Raw genomic sequence first — 19,558 nt, forward strand, 5'->3', positions numbered from 1 at the left:
CTAATTGTTTTGTTGAATGTTCTATGTTGTCTTTACAAATTAATACATTTTAATTTAAGTACTATCTATGAAATAATGCAACAATGCTTATAAATTCCATCTAAATAAAGCTTTCCTGCGCCTTGTTAAAAAGAGTATTCTTTAAATATATTCCGGTTTTCAATTTATCAGAATTTTTATTAATTTTAGTGAATTGTATAATTTTTTATTACCTTTCCCCGTATATTATAATCTCTTAACAAGTATGTAAAAAACTGCCATAGGGGACCGGTAATCCCGTCAGCTTCTTTAAAATAACTTATTAACATTTGCTCCCCTCTTTCTTGAATTTTCTCTTACAAGGAATTATTCCATTATCTTTATTACCTTTTAAGCCTTATTCTCTTTTCCTGTATGAAACGATAAAAAAACGCTGCACTAATGCACTAAAAAAGGTAAAGTGTCATTTATTTTATTACATTATTGAATCTTACCTTTTTTATATTGTGTGAAGCATAACAACTAGGTTTACATGATCATAAAATTCAACTTTACGGAGCAAATTGCCCTTATAATTTGTGATAGATTGTATTCAAAATAAACCGAAAACGTCATAAACAACTAATTCTGTAGAATCCTTTCGTCAGAAATGTATTGAATTGCTCACTTTTATGGATTCACCTTTTAAAACACCATTATTATGTCTTTGTATCCTCTCTTTCAATCATTTAATTCCCGGGGTATTAAGTTTGTAATAAAGGCGCTCATCTTCTACACTATTATAAATAAGCACTGCATCATTAGCATCCATCAGGCAACATACTTTCAGATTTCTGCGCGCCTTAAAACTGTAAATTAATCGCTCTTAAATTTTATTTTAATGTAAGCTTCACAAACTGATACAAAATGCCTATTTTGGTTTCTTCAAACAACTGTTCATAAATCTTGTTATAAAATACAAGAAAGCAAAATAATTGTTCCCCATTCGCTTATTACATTGTCAATCTGAATAAACGTTTTCTCCTCCCGGTGAGCGCGTTGTGTTTGTCATGCCCACATATATCCTTTTCCTTCCTTCGTTTCCTCACCAAGGACCCTTTTTTATTTCAATTTATTTTTCATAAAAGTGTAATAGGAATTTGATGTGTGTAGTGTCCTCAACCACGACGCAGAGGATGTGTTTTACGTCTTTTCCCGCGCCCGTGCGCTGTGCGGGCTGGCGGCCGGGCAGGGCTGGGTGAGGGTGTATTTACATTTACAAGGGTTACATAATGGAGTTGTCTCCTTACGCTTTAGACTTGTTGCGAATCGCTAACCTTTATTTAGGACGTGTCTCTATTTATGTTTGTCTAAAGAATAAGGGAAAAAACGTTTATTTTCCTCTTTACGGACTTTTTGACTGCTCTCTATACGAAATAAACCTTCGTTGTTGGCTTTATCTATTTCTGGGATTAAAAATACATAGGCAAAATATTCTAAATCCTATCTCAAAATTTTTGGTAAAGGATCTTCTCCATGATATATTGGTGTATAACCGTTTTATGGAGAACATGAAAAAAAAAAAAAAAAAAATATTGAAAAACTTAAATAGTTTTAGCCGCAATCATAGCATTTTCAAGGAATATATAAATACAGCACCTACCTACATCAAATACACGCAGACCTTCAAACAAAGCTTTTTTCTTTTCTACAACACTACAAAAGACAACCTTATTTTCAGCCTAAAAGTTAACTCACTGAATAATTTTCTTTCATTTGGTATTATGACTAACGTGAAAAAAATGTTCAACAAAACATTCGTTCGGACTTAACGGACGCGGCCGGCTGGCCATTATTGGCGCCGCTAACGACTTGCTCCCCGCGCGGCGGGCGTTACCTCCTGGCTCCAAGGTGCTGTGACGCCAACGCTACAATGCTACGACGCTACGACGCCACATCTGTAGCAAGGAAAGTAGCTACAGCTACCTGTTGTTGGCTTCACATTAGGCTGGAAGACGGATGTGCTCGCATCAGGTGCCGTCTACCGCCACATTTATTATTTCCTTCACACACCTCCGCTGGGGACACGTGATTTGCAATGGATTAGCCCCAAATTGTATTCACATTTATGACGGGGGAGGAATATCTTTCCGGTTATTGTACAAGAGCCAAAGAACATTCTGATACCCGCAATCTCCTTACCCTGCTTATAGAATTTAAAGAAGAGAGATGAAAAACAATTCTTCGATCACATTTTCAGTATTTTATTTCTGATTTTGTCAAAACCATCTTTGCGTGGGTGTTTCTTGAGAGTTTTACAAAAAAAATATTATTAATTCGTATTCATCCAACGACTTCTCGCAAAAAGACATCACGTAGCCAGAAATGTGTTAGCTCGATACAATGTATTGCTCATTTTTCTTCAGTAAATGATACTCCGTTTATTTCAAAGAGTTTCGTCGTTAGTCCTGACAATAGTTACATTATTATGCGACACTTCGATGTCTTTAATCTTTATATATTTTACTTTTTTCTATATATATTGTATAATTGCATTACGTACACAGTTATAGATTTCTATAAATTTTTCGGAAAAAAAATTATACTCACTTCCAGAATATATTTAATATATTTTCAGGATGTTATAGTTTTGGTAGTGAAATTATGAGTTGGTTATAAAAGTATAATTGTTTGTTGTTTCAGAGAGGATCTGACGAGCTGCTCTCGCAGAGCGGAGTGACCGTAATGGCGCCCGCAGCCCCCCACCACCCGGACAACAACAACCAGGACTCCGCCACCAAAAAGGTAACAATCATCCTTAACCCTTGCAATACCAAGCTCCCGCTACCCACCGTGCCGACTGACACTTTTTTGGTAATATCTTACATTCAAAATTTTGCGTTTTTGTAACATATACCATCTACCGCATAATAAAAAAAAATCTCGCTGACTGTGTCCTCCTACAAATCGATGTGAACTCTGTCGCAAACTGGTCAAAAATTAACTGCTTAAGCTTCAGTGCACCTAAATGCAATGTAGTCTCTTTCACAAGGGCAAAACAGACGATCATATTTGAATATTCAATTAACGATAACATTTTTCATCGCTTTAGTCAAATAAAAGATCTAGGGGTTACTTTTGACAGCAAAATGACATTCCACCAGCACATAAATGACTTATGCAACAGAGCATATAAACTGCTGGGCTTTGTCATTCGCAATTCACGCTCATTTCAAAACCCATTAACAATTAGGCTACTTTACAACTCACTGGTGCTAAGTGTACTGGAGTCGACTTGTATTATCTGGGCCCCATTTGAAGCATCCTATATTTTAAACATTGAAAGAGTTCATAAAAAATTCCTACGTTTTTTTTATTTTTACGCCTCTATGGAACATATCCTTATTTATATCCATCGAGGTTTATTCTAGGTATGACTAACTACCATTCTCTAGAAACTCTTAGATGTTTTGCGTTGCTAAAATATTTCTTTCAATTAATCAATGGCCTCGTCTCTAACGGTGAGATTCTGGCGCAAATCAATTTATTTGTCCCAGAGTCTCACTCTCGGGCACGTCACCATAACATATTATATTGCCGATTGAGTCGTACAAATCTGTACCCGATTTCGCCCGTGGGAAGAGCGATACGCTATTTAAATATATTAGATAAAAATTTCGACATATTCTTCGGAAAATTCAATGAGTTTGTAAGGTTTTTGGCGCTACATTCTCACTGTGAAAATGGTACTTTTACAATTAGTTAGATAAAATATCTGTAATGTTGTTTAATTTTTTGTACACAAATAAAATAAAATAAAAAATAAATAAAATCTTACCAGATAATGTACAATATATATATGTAGTTTCCCCTGGATGACCTATATTGAAAAAAAATCTCTGTAATGTTTTAAAAATAGTATAAAATTAAGACATTGGAAATTGTTCTTGAGTTTTATTATATTTTCCAGCTAAATAAGGGTTCAAAAACCAACTAACCATTTATTTGATAACCAATACCTTTGCCAAAGGTCACCCCAAGTGATTCGATATGTTTGGTGATTTAGCAGGGGTTCTTGCGTTCATCGAGTGAGTTGTGGTCAGCCTGCCCACAAGCTGCGTGGAGTGCCAGATCGGGAAAGACTGATTTGGGGAGACCCTTTAACCTCTCCAACTGGTCTCTCGACCCATTGCATTGCTCCGCAGTGATGTATGCATGTCCGTCACTTCTTGACACACCGATCCCTAGATTCCTACCCAACCCTCATAACTTTTACCTTCGCAGAACTTTCGCTCCTTCCATTCCTTAAAAAAAACCATCCACACAACATTCTTGAGGTGATTTCTCACGAAAACGGCGCTATATAAATTAGCCAAATATTATTATTATTATTATCCCAAGGATGACATAGGCCCTGAGGGAAATCATTTTCCTCAGGGCCTCCTGTGTGGGGTTAATGTCAAAAAAACGTTGCTAATATTTCTCTCAAATCAGCATTCTTAGTAACATCAGGCTTTCCCATATATAAAAAAAACAGTACTATGACTTTTGAAAATGGGTTAATGAAAAAGACGCCCTTTTTTACAGATACAATTATTATAAATGCAAGTTTCGAAACAAACGAAAAATGACAAATATTAAGACACATTACTTCCTTGCCAAGCGAACCTAATATATTATGTGTATGTTAGGAACATTTTTAATGGTTCAAAATCTCCGGGTTAAAATAATCCTTCCTATCGTAAAAATAAAAATTAACAATTAATTTTAACGCGTTGGAATATATTAATCTCTTTGGAATTGTGTGAGTCAGGTCTTGCCATATATTACATACACATACAAATGTGTACTTAAAGTGCTGATGCAATATATAGATATAATAAATGTATTAGTAACTCTCTAAATCACCACCAAAATTTATTTTTTTAAATTTATAACTGCACAGGATCGAATATCCTTATCATCATCTCAATTTGAATTAAAATACTGCCCTCACGAGGAAACAGCGATGTTCAAATTTGGCTTTAAAAAACACACAAAGATAAATGTCGTGAATTTATCGTTTTTAGTTAAAACACGAACAAAGGTGATTATTAATTTCGTTTATTGAAATTATTTCACGCTTACAAAAATGCCAGGCTCTATTTCACCAGCTTTTCTTACGATTTTGTTTAAAAAATGCATAGTTTTACGCTGCGCTGGTAAAACAGGACGCACTCTTAAGAATAAAGCCTACAGGCAGTTTGTCCTACGGGCTAGCAGGGGCCATGAACTGCGACTGAACCCCTAAAGCCGATACAAATGTTTCACTGAAATTAAAGCAATAGGTGGCAGTAGTTCTAGACAGTATGAAATAGGCGTCAGGCAGTGCGCATCATCAGAGTATCCCTCACACGTGCCTTCACAGAAGGGCTAAGGATTCGCGGCTTTAGAGAACGTAAACAGATCTATGTTTTAAGTTTAAGCCGATTCCATACTGGCAACTGGCACTATTGAAATTGCAATCACGTAGTGTTGTCTCGTATGTGTAATAATTATTAACTACTAAGCGGTGAAGCATGGCGGGAGATCTGACCGCGATTTCTAAGCCAATTCAATTTTTTATGTGATTTCCATCATCATCTATGGAGCTTTAAAATATATACAAAATCTAAAATAAGACATGATGTCATATTGTTTGTTTCCCCTTCTACACTTTTTATTGTGAGTGTTGACACTCGTGCAAAGCCGAGTGGAACCTTAAAAACGCAAACACCATTTGGAATAAGACTGAAAACGTATTTTTGATTTTCAGCTACATTATTTATAATCTCCAAATAAAACTGTTCTTTTAAATCATGATTTCAAGTAACATTCAAGCTTTACATTGTACACTGAACGTTAACTAAAATCTCCCTAACGCCACTGCGTTTCTTTTTCTTTTTAAAGTATTTTCCTCTACTGCTACAATATGAATGTAATAGTACATCCATCCGATCTGTAAGATAAGTCCTGCAGTTGAACGTCCATTTGACGTCTGTGGGCTGCTTTGCTCATATACTGTGTGCTTGTGATGGGTCAAGCAATTCTAAAAGCTTCTATTATTGTTATTCATAGAGCTTGGCTGTCTAAAGCCTAGTACAGCTCAACCGTGAGGCCCTATAAACGGGATTTCCCGTCCTGTTTATTTTCGGGAGTTTATTATTTATTTCAAATCTCAGATTCTCCACAGGCAGCCTCCTCTTTTATATCTCGCTCATAAGATGTAAACTTGTTCCTTTTGATAATCCCGTTTGACGTCTCGGGATAAATGAGTGTGTTTAAATGTCATTAGTTTTGACAGGAGGCGTTGGGCTCGGATGGCGTAGGTACTACGTCTCTTTGATACTGCCTCCTCCCTACTGCAGGGGATAAATATACCGACAGCGCCTTTAATGTATTGGACGATTGGATGGTACCTGTCCGGTGCCTTTGCGAGGAGTTGACACTGCCACCCGCTGGGCTACATTTAAGATTGGAAAAATAACGACCATCAATTAGTATTGGCTACAATCGAAAATCTTTTACAATATACTTATATTTCGAATCACTCGCTCGGAAACGACTACGTTGATTTGGAGATATGAACGACAGTGTAATTTTTTTCTACATAAAAATAATTTTCAATTAATATATTTCAATCTGATAGTATTATTATCTTAATGTCTACGGTTAAGGAAGTAAAAACTGTAAACGGAAGTGGCGCCATCTGTTATTTAAAAAAAATAACGGTTGAAGTTTTCAACCGCGGGAGCGGGTTTTTATCTAGTCGAATATATTTCCCAAAAAAAATTATAATGAAATATTATTTAGAAACTCATTAATTCTTTACCTTGGCCATCACCATCATCACATTGCTGGCTGCAGCCCGAAGCAACCCTGTGAAATTGCACTTGTGCTTGTATTATAATAAGAACCCATGAGTTGTGGCTTTTTCCTCTGCTAAGTCTTTTATCCATCTTATTAATTAAAATCATTTCTTTAATTTAATAACGTTGTGGTCTTTTGAATTATTTATACGATATTAAAATAATGTATCGACTTAGTCTAACAACTTCTTACTGGATCAACATACTACGGGAAGAGGTCAATATATATATATATATATATATATATATATATATTTTTATTTTTTTTTAAGAAAGACAAACATTCACGGGTTACGAATAACCTGACAATATTTGAAAATCTCATACTACCACCACAGTAAGCTGAAAATTTTGCTTGTGTTGTGATGGAGGACATAGCCAGCCGAAGAATTGAACACACTACGCCTGGGTGGGACCCAAACGCGATGTCAACTCGGCCACCGACCGATCAATAATTACCGGTCAACTAATATCTCGATTACGCTCATCACTATCGTCGAACAATTAAAAAATACATGCGTTTTCCCGGTTTTAAAATAATCATTTCTGTACCTTCTTGTTGTTGTTTCTGTACCTTTGCCTTTTGAGCACATTTTCCTACAAAAAATATAGGTAGGTACGGGTAGTTGGTAATAATGTTTTTTTACTCTTCAAAAATATTTGCAACTACTTTAAAAATGCTCTTATAATTTGGTTTTAGATATCCTAAAATATTTCAGAAAATAATTTGCTATAAGTACGTTACGTGCAATACGGTCTTAAAAGCTTCATGCGGTTTATTTTCACGCATTTCAAACATTTACATTCTGAACTGCGGTCCTTACAAGGCGAACAGCTGTCACAGTAAAAACGTTCTTACTATCATCCTTAAATAAAAGAGGATTTTATGAAATCATTCCTATTTTAAGCAGATTGAGTACGAAAAACACATAATGTGTCCCTTAGAGAACATTTCCCGCAAAACTCAGTCTTTTCGATATAAATACGGTACAAAAGTTTGCAGTTAAAATATTTTTATTTTATTTTATGGTTTCGCAAAAATGCCCCTACAAATTTTGTAAAACCACTATAGTAAATTTTTAAATATTCAATATTCCCCCCCAAACCGCAAAATACGCCTTTCGCAGCACTTGAATCAGCGCCTCGCGATTAAACTCAGTATTGTTTTTTCTGACTCACCGTGTACCGTATCATTAGGCTACAAAGCGACCAGAACCTCCCTATCACAAGTACAGGGCGGCCTTTTATTTCCATTAGATTATCCACGCGTCAACTCCTTTATTTCCGTCTCAATAAAAGTTTATATCTTAGTTTGTCTGTCCTTTTGTTTTACTCACGTCTAACGATCTTATTTATCTCTCCGAGGATTTGAAGAAGTGGATTACATCTACATCGGTCCATTAATAAACTAAACTAAATCCCAACCCGTGATAGTTTTTTTGTAACAATCTTGTAAATGTACGGTAGAAGGATTACATTCCTTGTTTTTGAGGTTCCTAGTAAGCTTTAAAAAAAAGAAGATGATTTGAAAGGAAGCTGTGTAAAATGGAAAGTTAAAAGAAATGTGCTAATATTAAAAAAAAATCAAGCAGTTCAAATTAATATACGTCAGCCTAAATATTTTTTTTTGTGTTGGGTGGTTTTTAAATAATTACTTTTTCACTTTGCAATTGTGCAGAGAATATATTCTTCAATAATAACTTCTTAATATATAAAATTCTCTTGTCACTGTGTTTGTATACGCTAATCTCCGAAACCGCCAAACCGATTTCATTTAAATTTTGGGATTGTGTATGGTTGGTTCCAGCTTGAAACATAGAACTCGCGCTGTTGACGAGATCTAGAATATTTTTGAAAAAATGTCCGGCTTTATTATCCAAAAATACACAACACCACAAATTTCAACTTCTCTACACACCCCCCCTCCTACAATGGTTTTAATGCGATTATAAGGATTTTTATATAAAAAAGGGTAGTAATTCAATTTAAGTTGTGTAAGCCTTATGTATTCATATTAGCGAAAGACGGATTGCTACAAAATATTGTTCACTAAATAGCACTGCATTAAATTTCAATTCGTTACTATAATTTAAAACAACAATATTGTTTAGACTTATTTCCCTCATTTATAACATTTTATTTTTATTCATAATCAATTAGGTATATTAATTTTATTTATTACACTTGAATATAAGATGAATAAAAATGATACAGAAATGTATGTCGAAAGTGTTTTCTATGAGTCGTATTCGTACGCCAATCTATCAAGCTGTGAAAGACATACTTAAGGTATTTTTAAGAGTATAGAACGGTACAAGGCACATTTTTACTTATTTTATTTTTATCTTCTGGACAATAATCACAATCTGCTGAAATGATCGAAATGAAACGTCAAAACAGTATCTGCGATGGATGTGACTTGTGCGTGTATTCTATGTATGTCAAATGTATAAAATATCCGACAACAGATAAATGGCAGTTAACATAAAATTAGGTCTTTTTAAAGTGCGCTCCACATAGAAGGCGATCTGTGGCAGGACAACGTCTACCCGAGCCCACTAGTAAAAATATTTATTTTAAGAGCTTAAAAACTTCTATTGCGGGGTCTTTGGACTCTTTTGCATTTTTTTTTGTTAACAACGAGCTTTAAGAAATCTATTAGCTTTTAGTGAATAACAACTCTTTTGCAGAAAACAAACCCCCAAACCACTGATACTCGAACTCGAAACCTCCCAGGACCTCAGCTTTGCCGGGGTTTGCTCTATAGCAAAGGCAGATTTCCGTGCCGTTAAGATTTTTTCTTCAACTTGAGTTTTCTGAGCTCTGAACGGTCACAGGAGGGAGGAATGCAATTTAGTCAATGGTAGGAATACATAATATTTTTCTATGCAATAAGACACAATACTTTCGAGAGCCGAAGCCCTAATTCTGTAAAAAAATGTTCAATTATTTGATATTATCATAAATGGAAACCTATCAATAATAAACGATCCTATCATTTTACAGTATGATTGCACTAATGCGACTCCTGCACCGGTGAACCGATATTCAGTTAGACATTTGCTTCCTTCCCGCTCGAACATAAATTTTGTCGTGTCTGTTTGGGTTTTCATTTGAATACCTTCGCTTGCTTTGTCTGAAAGCGTTGCTAATATTATGAGAACGTGGTTTTTTGACACATTTTCAATGTTGTTCAAAGTAAAGGTGAGATTCTGTACATTGTCCATACGAAGGTACTGTTTTTAATGTATTGTTTTGATTGTTATTGGTTTGGTTTTGTTCAGTTTGTTTCTAAAGCTATAATGTTTTTTATATGAAACGCATATGAAAATCAGGTAAATAACGAACTTTATTCTTTCTTGTTTGCCTTTTTGGAAGCTTCTTGCCAGTAGATATCTGGTATAGTAGAAAAGACAATCCTTCTTCTGTCTGCATCTTGGTCGAAATTCCAAAAATAGTATTTGTTGATATTTCGTATCATATTTTTACCCTCATAAGCATTTGACCAGCACTTTTAACTTTGCCCCGTTTTCTGCTAGTACTACATTAACTAAAATTACATTAACTCAAAAACTGTGAAATACGGAATGTTCCCGCTTGGGGCTTAGTTTGGCAACAACCATTTACCGAATATTCTCTCAATCGAGTGCCGTCTGGCTGGAATCAAACCAAACAGATCAGTCGAGCGGCAAACAAAATGTGTTATTTCAACATGGCACTGCTTAGCAAATAATGAATATTGATACTGTTAATGGATTTAATCTGGCTTAGGAGTCTTGACCTTCTGTCGAGTTGCCATTTGCTGGCGGAATATTCGGATTGTACTCAGCCAGATCTCGTCGACCCCAGTGTTTAATATTTCAGCGGCGAACGTTGAAGATTAACTCCTGATTTGCTCGAGTCGTTCCCCTATCGTGAAACTTTTATTGGGTCCGTACACTTCGGGTCCCCGTTCCTTAATTATATCCAGAGGGTTATCGCGTCCTCGGAACAATCGACAGAACGCGCGACAAAACGATTTTCAAATCTGGCAAAGCGCGAAAAAACGTTTGCTTTATGGAGGAAAGCGCTGCTCGGTACATGTTAAAAGCCCTTTGTTTTTTTTCTAGCAGAACTACAGGATTCGTTCGTAATGCAAAAACATCTCGACGGATTTTATTTTAGGAAATCGTCCGCTTTATGAAAAAAGTGTTGCATACAATTTCTTCTTCAAAATATAAATAAAAAATATATAAATTGATGGCTTTTATTCCGAAAGCTTTCGAAGGGGAGACCGCGCCACAAAGAAAATCCTCCGTAAATAAGTTTACTCGAACCACCTTTGTAAGCTGTTTAATAAATTGAATTGTATGAAATTGCGTTCATAAATTATTGTATCAATCGTTCAAATCACCCTTGAAGATATTAAGTCGCTTTAACAATCTTTACAAAGGATGGAATTTAACAGAGGAATCCAAGAATTTCAAATAATGTTTAAGTTATTTTTAATAGGTCTTTGCGCGGAAATGATTAATATGGAAGTATTTTGCCCATTGTATGATGATGTTATATTTATTTCCAACAATATAAAAGTTTCGCGGACTCTCTTCTTAGGATGATAAAATTTGGTTGGCATAATGATTTCACGATGAATGTAATTATTTACGAGAGACAAAAGTAATAATGATTTGATCTGGTGAATGAATTAAAAAAAACAGATAAATGCAGTTCAAATACGAATAAGACTTTTTAAAGCAGCCAGATCAGCAGCAGTCCACAACGGAGTTCTGATACTAATTCTGGGAAGCCTAAGTAATAGCTTTTTCCAGAAGAGAAGTATAAACGAAATATAAGCTAATTACTAGTGGTCAATTAAAAATTCTTACATTGTTGGGTTATGTGCGTCAGGTTTTTATATCATAATGTCTTTTTCATCACTTTTAATGGATTTATATCACTTTTCAAAAGTTTTCTGTTTCGTCGTGGGATCCTATAATAAGGATGATAAAGGAATATTGTTGGATGTATTCACAAAGGGACAACTACTTGGGTTGTGACGGTCGTTCTAAACATTTACGGAGTTCACTACCCTATGCATTTGTAATAGTCAGAATCTGCTGAAACGCCTGTGAAATAATTATTTATGCAGTTATTGTTATACAAGGTATTTATGTACCATTATATTTAAGTTACAACCCTTGCTAAGTTACTTCCATGCAAAGTTTTAATAAAACAATTATGTATTCTCCGTTTACCGAGAGGGAATTTGCTCTCAAAAGAAAATAGATCACTTTCAACTGGAAACAGTATACGCCTTATGCATGCAAAGCATAATGCATTTATAGTTATTCTGTTTAATAAGGTTTTGTATTCCGACAGTGCATGTAATAATAAAATGTTTCAATTTTTAACGTATACTAACTAGTTTCTGATGGTTAGTTGATGACTGATTTGGGTTATTTTCAGACTTGAAACATAAAACAGTTTTCCATTCAAATTAGTTCGGTGTGCCGCATTATAAAAAGTTAACACTAATCTAAATGATAATCTAATTACTTTTCCAAAGTTTCAGATTACATTAGTGTGTAAATTGTTGAAAAGCTCACTCCTTGATTGGCCTATTGCATTATAAAAAGCGCCATACGAAACCTTACAATATCTGACTCATTTCCGGAAAACGTAATATTATTCAAGTGTCAGTTAATTCTGTTATTTTCGTCAAAATTTTAAAGTTTTGACATAATGTATTGGCGTATTAACTAGTGAAAATTACATTACAAAGAATACCATGCAAAAACTTTACAAACATCCGAACCATTTCCAGAAAACATTAAATGGACAAAGTGTCAGTTAGTTAATTCAATACCTACTTTTCATGAACGTCTGAAAGTTTCAGCATATTATGTTGGTAGAAATCTCACTCTCTGATTGCCTGTATTGCATTACAAAAAGCACAGTACAAAACCTTACAATATCCAAACCGTTTCCAGAGGCTTTTCACTGATAGCTTATTATACTCCACCAGGACTGTGACTGTTTTACGTTGAGGGCGTAATGGTGAGGGCGTAATACGAGTACTAGACGATGGGACGTGCACAATCACCTTCCGCCTGATCGCATTATAATACCAGCTCTTACCGGACATTTGAAATGAAGCACATTTTTATACGAGTGGCTTTGTCTATCATGGTTTTTTTATCTACCGTGCAGGTAATCCATTAATGATATTCAATTACTTTTTTTATGGTGGAACACTTTATTGACTTGAGCCTAGCGAAGTCCGATTTTAAATCGACCGTTTTGCATTTTGTCTCTATGTAAATTTTTTGTACCTACGTCCGTATCAAAATGGTGGCCGTTTTGATAGTTCGCTAAGTACGATTTTGTCAAGTGTGAAATTGTAGTCTCTATTTGAATTTTGTTGTTCGCATTTTTTTCCAATATTAATGGTACTTACCTGCCTGAAGAAAGTTTTAAAAAAGAATTGTCATTGCGATAGTGATTGGATTAATCATATATTTGATTTTTTTTAATATTTACTTGAAATATCTTAATATAATTAAGTAGTTGGGTTTTTAAGTGCCTACAAATAAATCTTATAATTTCTAAGTTAATTTTGGTTTTGAATTATTAAATAAGAGGAAATTAGAAACACAGTTTTTAGACGCTGTTCAAAGAATTACTAATTAGTATGGATATTACATGGAATATCAGAAAATTTTATAGAACCGAGGTCTTTTTAGAAATGGGTAGCTGTGAATTTTTTTCAATGTTATTTTTACTTCGTTCGAATTGGTTCCAATTTATTTCGTTGATTCTAATGTTTCAACAACGATAATATTGTGGATCATTTATTGTTCAAGTGTTGATTTGTTTATATTAAAAAAGCGGAAATTCCAGTATCGCTCATTTCTGTATTCCTATAGGCAAAAAATGAGTATTGCTAATTTTTTAAAATATCTTCAAATTATTCGTAAACCGGATAAAATGGAATTGTAGGCCTTTATATCAGATATCGGAACCCCGTTTTCATGCACGTGCATTTGTCTTTATAAATGCAAAAATACTAGAATTTTCAAGGACACGTGTTATTACATCTTGATAATATATGTATTCGTATTTTACTAAAAATTTATGAGGAAACCTGTTAATTTATTCGTTAAGGCCTGCAATCCCGTTTTTAACCGGATAACCAATAATTTGAAGAGATTCTTAACATATTTGCTATAATAATAATAATAAAAATAATAATTTTTATTCCAGGATGTGGGGAGGTTAGTGCAATCCCACACGTCCCATATATATATATATATACATAATTTTTGTACAGTAGATATGTGAAATTGAAAAAATATATGACGAAGAATAAATTAACAACAAAGTAATTAACAACTATGCAGGGCGTGGTCTTGAGTGAGCTATGTTCATTTTTTTCTGTGTACGGAACGGCTGTCATGGTTGCTTTTTGTTTATCCCACAAAAATATTTAAACATCACAAATACCTTCTGTCTTCTGTGTACTTGGATAATATTGGTGTACCAAAGTAAAAAAATACTTAATTAATTCCGCAACATTCCAACACTACAGATTCAATTACCAAAGATGCACTTTAACCTTTATCTCTTTGAGACGCGTGCGCCCTTTAAAGTGCACCACTGACCGTAGGCTTTTAAAAATCTCATTTACCGTAAGGACGCTCGCCGCCTGCAATGTCGCTCGTCTACCCGCCCAGTGCCGGTGCATAGTGCACAGTGCCTACGCCTGCCATGAACATAACAGGCTTTGGTCCTTACGCGGTAAACGCCTGTCATTGTAAAGGAAATTCATTACTCCAGGTAATAGTAATAGGCCCGCTTCACATAATCCCTTACTTTATAAGATAAGGATGCTTTTATATTGCGCCCATTTTTCAGTTTAAATAATGATGGGGCTGGCTTCATATGAAATTCATGACGCTTTATTGCGCTCTCGGTCAGCGTAAATTGGAAACCTTATTACATTTTTATACTTACCTTGTGTTTTCATTAGTGAGACTGCTTTAGTGAACCGGGGAAAAATTAATTATTAACGGATGGCGTGGTAAAAATATTTATCACAGAAATTTTGCACAATATTTTTTTAAATACATATTTTTTTCATAATTCAAAGTACGTTGTTAAAAAGAGTTTTGTAAAACTTCGTTACTATGTTTTTACGTGCATTTGGCACAAAAGTCCGTGGTTCAGGAGTAGGGCTCTCGACTGGAAAACCGGAGGTCGTGGGTTCAAATCCCGGTGTGTGCAAGAAAATTTTATTTTATCAATATCAATAAAAAATATATAGTAAAATTATATTAATTAAATGTGACACAGATTAATTAAATAATATTTACACAAGCCGGGATTCGAACGCCTTACTTTTGGACCACAGAGACCGTCAAACCTACTTATTATCATTGAGTTAATGAAGGCTAATAATATGCATTTTAATATTTTTATATGTAATTCCAATTAAATAAAATTGGTATCATTGTTGCCGGAGACATACATAAGAAACGGAGGTATTTTATTTTTGTAATAAGGATTAATCGAAAATGTCAAAGACACCATAGAATCAACGTCATGCAGGTGCATTAACCCACTGTTTTATCACTATTATTCTCTGTATAGCTTTGAGAGAACATCATTCCAAGGTAAATAAGAGTATCTGATGATACCAGTACATATTTAGGCATTTACCGTTTAGCTCCCTATTCCATTTGTTAATCGTTTTTTTTTGTTTTCAAAAAAGTTTTGACATATTTTAAAATTAAAAATACAATTATTGTTGACTTGCTGGTATGTACCCGGGGTTATAGGTCCTTTATGAGATAGACATATACCAGCGCAGACTTTTCTAAGATATGGAATTCCGTAGTACATTATTGATTTATCTCATAAGGTTTTGCCAGCGTTAGCAATGTAAGCGCCCGAAAATATTTTTTTTATGACTCGATTATAAAACATCCACTTTTCTTTACTTTCTACAAATATACTTTGCATGTTTTATATTTATAAATCTTCCGGAATAAATTTTCTAAATGATATTGAAAACCCTATAAAATCTGAGGCGTAGTTTATAAGAACTAAGCGCACAAACAGACAGACGTGGATAGCGACCCTGTTTTATACTATTTAAAGATTTTTTTATACCTACGACGATATCTTTTCACTAATTTAATAAACAGTTCTGTCTAGTTCGGCACCAAAAATTTACAAAAATACAGCACGATTTCAGTTTAACGCCTAATCTTTATCAATTTACTTTACCACCGAGAATATAACAGTGACATTTGGGCGAAAGTTAAGGTATTTTTCTTTCCGGTAACTTTTTTTTAGGTCAGCTTTTTTCGGCATACAAATAGGCCTTAGTCATGCGAAGAACTGGTTGCCTGTTAGTGCCGACTTGTTGATGGAGCCTGCGACTTGTTGCGTAGCTACGTATACTTGTTGAATTTATTCAGCGCAGTTTCTTATGAACTGGAACGTAAAACGAGCCATTAAAGTCTCAAAATACAGCCCCTGGAATGGAACTTTACACGGCGAGTTAGTGTTTTAAGAGATAACGAAAAAATCCAATTAAAAATCTGTGAGGATAACCTTGTTTTATAATATTAACCTGTTTATTTAACAAACCCTGCGGATGTCTTGATTTCTATGAAGACAAGTAGAATTTAATATCTCATTTTCCCATAAATCTTAAAGCCTTATGACAAGAAATTTCTTTAGCGCTATTGTCAAATTATACAACTAGTCTACAACGTAAATATATATTTTTTTAAATAATGTGAAACCGCACAAGAGTCCCAACGGCTCTCAACCGTCTGCAGCCAGTGAAACTATGGCATCCCCAATGGGGTATGTTATGAGACTGAAAGTAGTGGAGAGGGAAAGAAGATGGGAAAGAGGAAGGTGAAAAAGTACCTGACTAATCAGATCTGATCACCAAAGCCGTTTCAAGTAATTTTTTTTTATTTCTGAATGGTGGTCTTACACCAGGGCGATACTGAGAGAATCTTTCACTCTAAAACGTGCCGTAAATATACTATATGTATTATTTTATATGGTGTAAAATATTATTATTTTAAATGGTTATAAATTGTCAAATAACATAAATTAATTGAGTAAAATTTACTTGCGCACGCCGGCATTTGAACTCTAGTTGGTTAGCTTGCTAGTCGATTGCTTTGCTCCTCGACTACGGAGGCCGTCATATGATTTTTGAAAGTAATTTAAATACCTAACTACCTACATTATGTATATTTTCATATTTCTTGCAGTAGTACAGCACTTTATGTAAATACCGCACAAGTGACCCAACTACCCGTAGCCAGTGTGTTGGGAGACTGAAGGGAGTCTGGAGGGGTAGGAGATTGAAAATGAAAAGTTACAAAAAAGAACATAAAACTTTTTGGGCAAAACGCATCACAAAATAAAATATACTTACGTGTGAAACGATCACCGCAGAAACTTTTTATTGCAATTTTGTACAAAAACTATTTATCACAACACTTTTTAATTCACTAAACTAACTATACCTCCCCAATCCCCGTGTCCTGTCGACACTCACAACGCGGCGAGGGTTGGCTTGTAAACTGAATCGGAGAGGATTGAACCTTTTTTGGCAACAAAAAGCGCGCCGGGCCTCCAATCCGGATCTCCGGTCTTTATTGGATTAGCACTCAAACCATTAGCAGCGTCACAACAAATAACACGGCTTACTTTAAATCTTTTACCACTTTCCTCCGCTTTCTGGACAATCAATCAAATAAAAATGTTTTTTTGGGCGCAGAGTGATTTCTTTACAACGTTTTCGCCATTACAGGACTTTATTTTGTTATTACGACAAGATTAGTACGATAGTACCTATATTACGCAATTCTTATTGTAAAACACCTAAAACGATAAAAATAAACCTTATTTTGTGAAGTAGAGAATTGCGGAAATTTTAAAAGTTAGTGCGAGAGATCATTTGGTTAAAGCTCTGATCGCGAGCTCAAATTCCGGTCGCTCCACTAACCATTCTCGATATATTTAATGATTTTTTTCTAAATCGAACACATTTTTTTTTTATTAAGGATGTTATGAATCTAAAAAAAGTCGTGGTCAAATTGACTTAATCTCCCTGTACGACTTTTGAATCTCTTGAATATATTTCTACAAATTGTCACCACTTGGAAACTTACTGTTGGTACAGTATTGTTAACTAATGATTATTTAATCCTTTGTTCGAAGAATTCGTATCATCAATCATAAACCATTAAAGTTTAACGGCTAAACACTGTTTTCCACAAGTTGTTTAGTTCATGTATTGGAGTAAAATTATTTTCTTATTTCTTTTGTTCCCGGACGGTTATTGATACAAATAGCATGGCGTGTTAGCGAGCTATAAAGAATCACAGGGGTGAATTTCACGTAAGTATATTATATTACACTGTACAGCACTGCACGTACATGTACGGGTAGGTAACAGTGTTTGTGTGCAATGGTACGCGAACCTGCACGATATTATCTATTTATTATTTATCTCATGCGATTAATAATATGGTGGTCGAATATACCTTTAATAAGCAAATGGAATTCTATGAAACCGTTTTGTGCATTGTCCGTTGAAATGTAATAAATCCGAATGATTTTTAAATGCATTAAAGTTAAGTTAAAGTTAACACATAATTTTTTTTAATCTGGCAGACGAACTCCAGCAATTTTGTTTATCTAATTTATACAAGTATTGCCAATAATGATATTTTACAATAGACTCTTACTATCTTAATATTTGCCGTTAAATCTCTCAAGTATTTTTAGTTTCCTGATTTTCCGATTTTTTGTCGTTTTGTATTTTGCTAACTTTCACATTATTTTTTTTAAATTTAAAGTGTTAATATTTTTATCATGTGCCATATTCCTTTAAAAAATAATACCTCATTAATGAAATATTCAGATAACGGACTTCACCAGTCAGTTAGCAAGTTGATTTATTTAATATAACTGTAATTATAACTGAAATACCACTGTCTGCGAGTATCTAGTCGCTAATAGTGAGTGTACCGTAGTACTTATATGTATCCTTACCAGGTTTGGGGTTTGTAGGTACCTAATAAAATTACAATAACATTTATTAAACCAAATTCCCCTAGTACTAATTTGGAGATATAATGACTTAACGGGCAAGCGAATAAGGGTGGGGCGTGATATATCCTGCGGATATGGAAACTAAGTTTGTTTCACCCGGATATTTCAGCAGCCCGAAGGAGTCTCCCAGACGTAACCATTTAGTAAACTAACCCTAAGACCTTTATACTAGCGCTTTCCTTTGTCTTCTGGAGGAGGCCTTATCCTGTTTATCTGCGTGATTGTTTCTGGCGATGATAACAGTGGGCCGCCCCTTTCGCTCCACTGAGCAGTGGTTGAGCACCCTTTATATTGTTGTAACTTCCACACCGTCCTATTGTTACACTCAAACTGGCACCGCTACTGGCTCTACTGGCTACTAGCTACTGACTACTGGCTACTATCTACTCAAGACTTATTACGTTATTTCAATAAAGAATTTTCAGCGTTGCTTTGTGCATAACTTCAATTTTTTCTTCTCAAGGGGAACCTTTCATGTTTAACCCTCTCTCAGCCGGATTCGATGTAAATCTAAAAAACTTTCAAATAAATTTCAGAAATACTTACTTTTTCTATTTAGTTGCGGTGTTTTTGTAAAAAAAATA

General features: G+C 34.6%; 1 protein-coding gene across 9 annotated transcripts in view; it reads left to right on the plus strand.

Moving 5' to 3' along the window:
* Positions 1 to 19,558, plus strand: part of heph (polypyrimidine tract-binding protein 1 heph) — a 919,983-nt gene that overhangs the window by 763,881 nt on the left and 136,544 nt on the right. For all 9 annotated transcript variants that reach the window (XM_089634334.1, XM_089634321.1, XM_089634359.1 and 6 more), the window contains one exon: positions 2,662 to 2,763. In XM_089634334.1, coding sequence (XP_089490460.1) covers positions 2,662 to 2,763 — 102 coding nt within the window. The remainder of the gene's footprint in view (positions 1 to 2,661; positions 2,764 to 19,558) is intronic.

Source organism: Hesperophylax consimilis, chromosome 1 (assembly GCF_061612785.1).
Source record: "Hesperophylax consimilis isolate HC1 chromosome 1, BYU_Hcon_1.0, whole genome shotgun sequence".
NCBI classification, from domain to species: domain Eukaryota; kingdom Metazoa; phylum Arthropoda; class Insecta; order Trichoptera; family Limnephilidae; genus Hesperophylax; species Hesperophylax consimilis.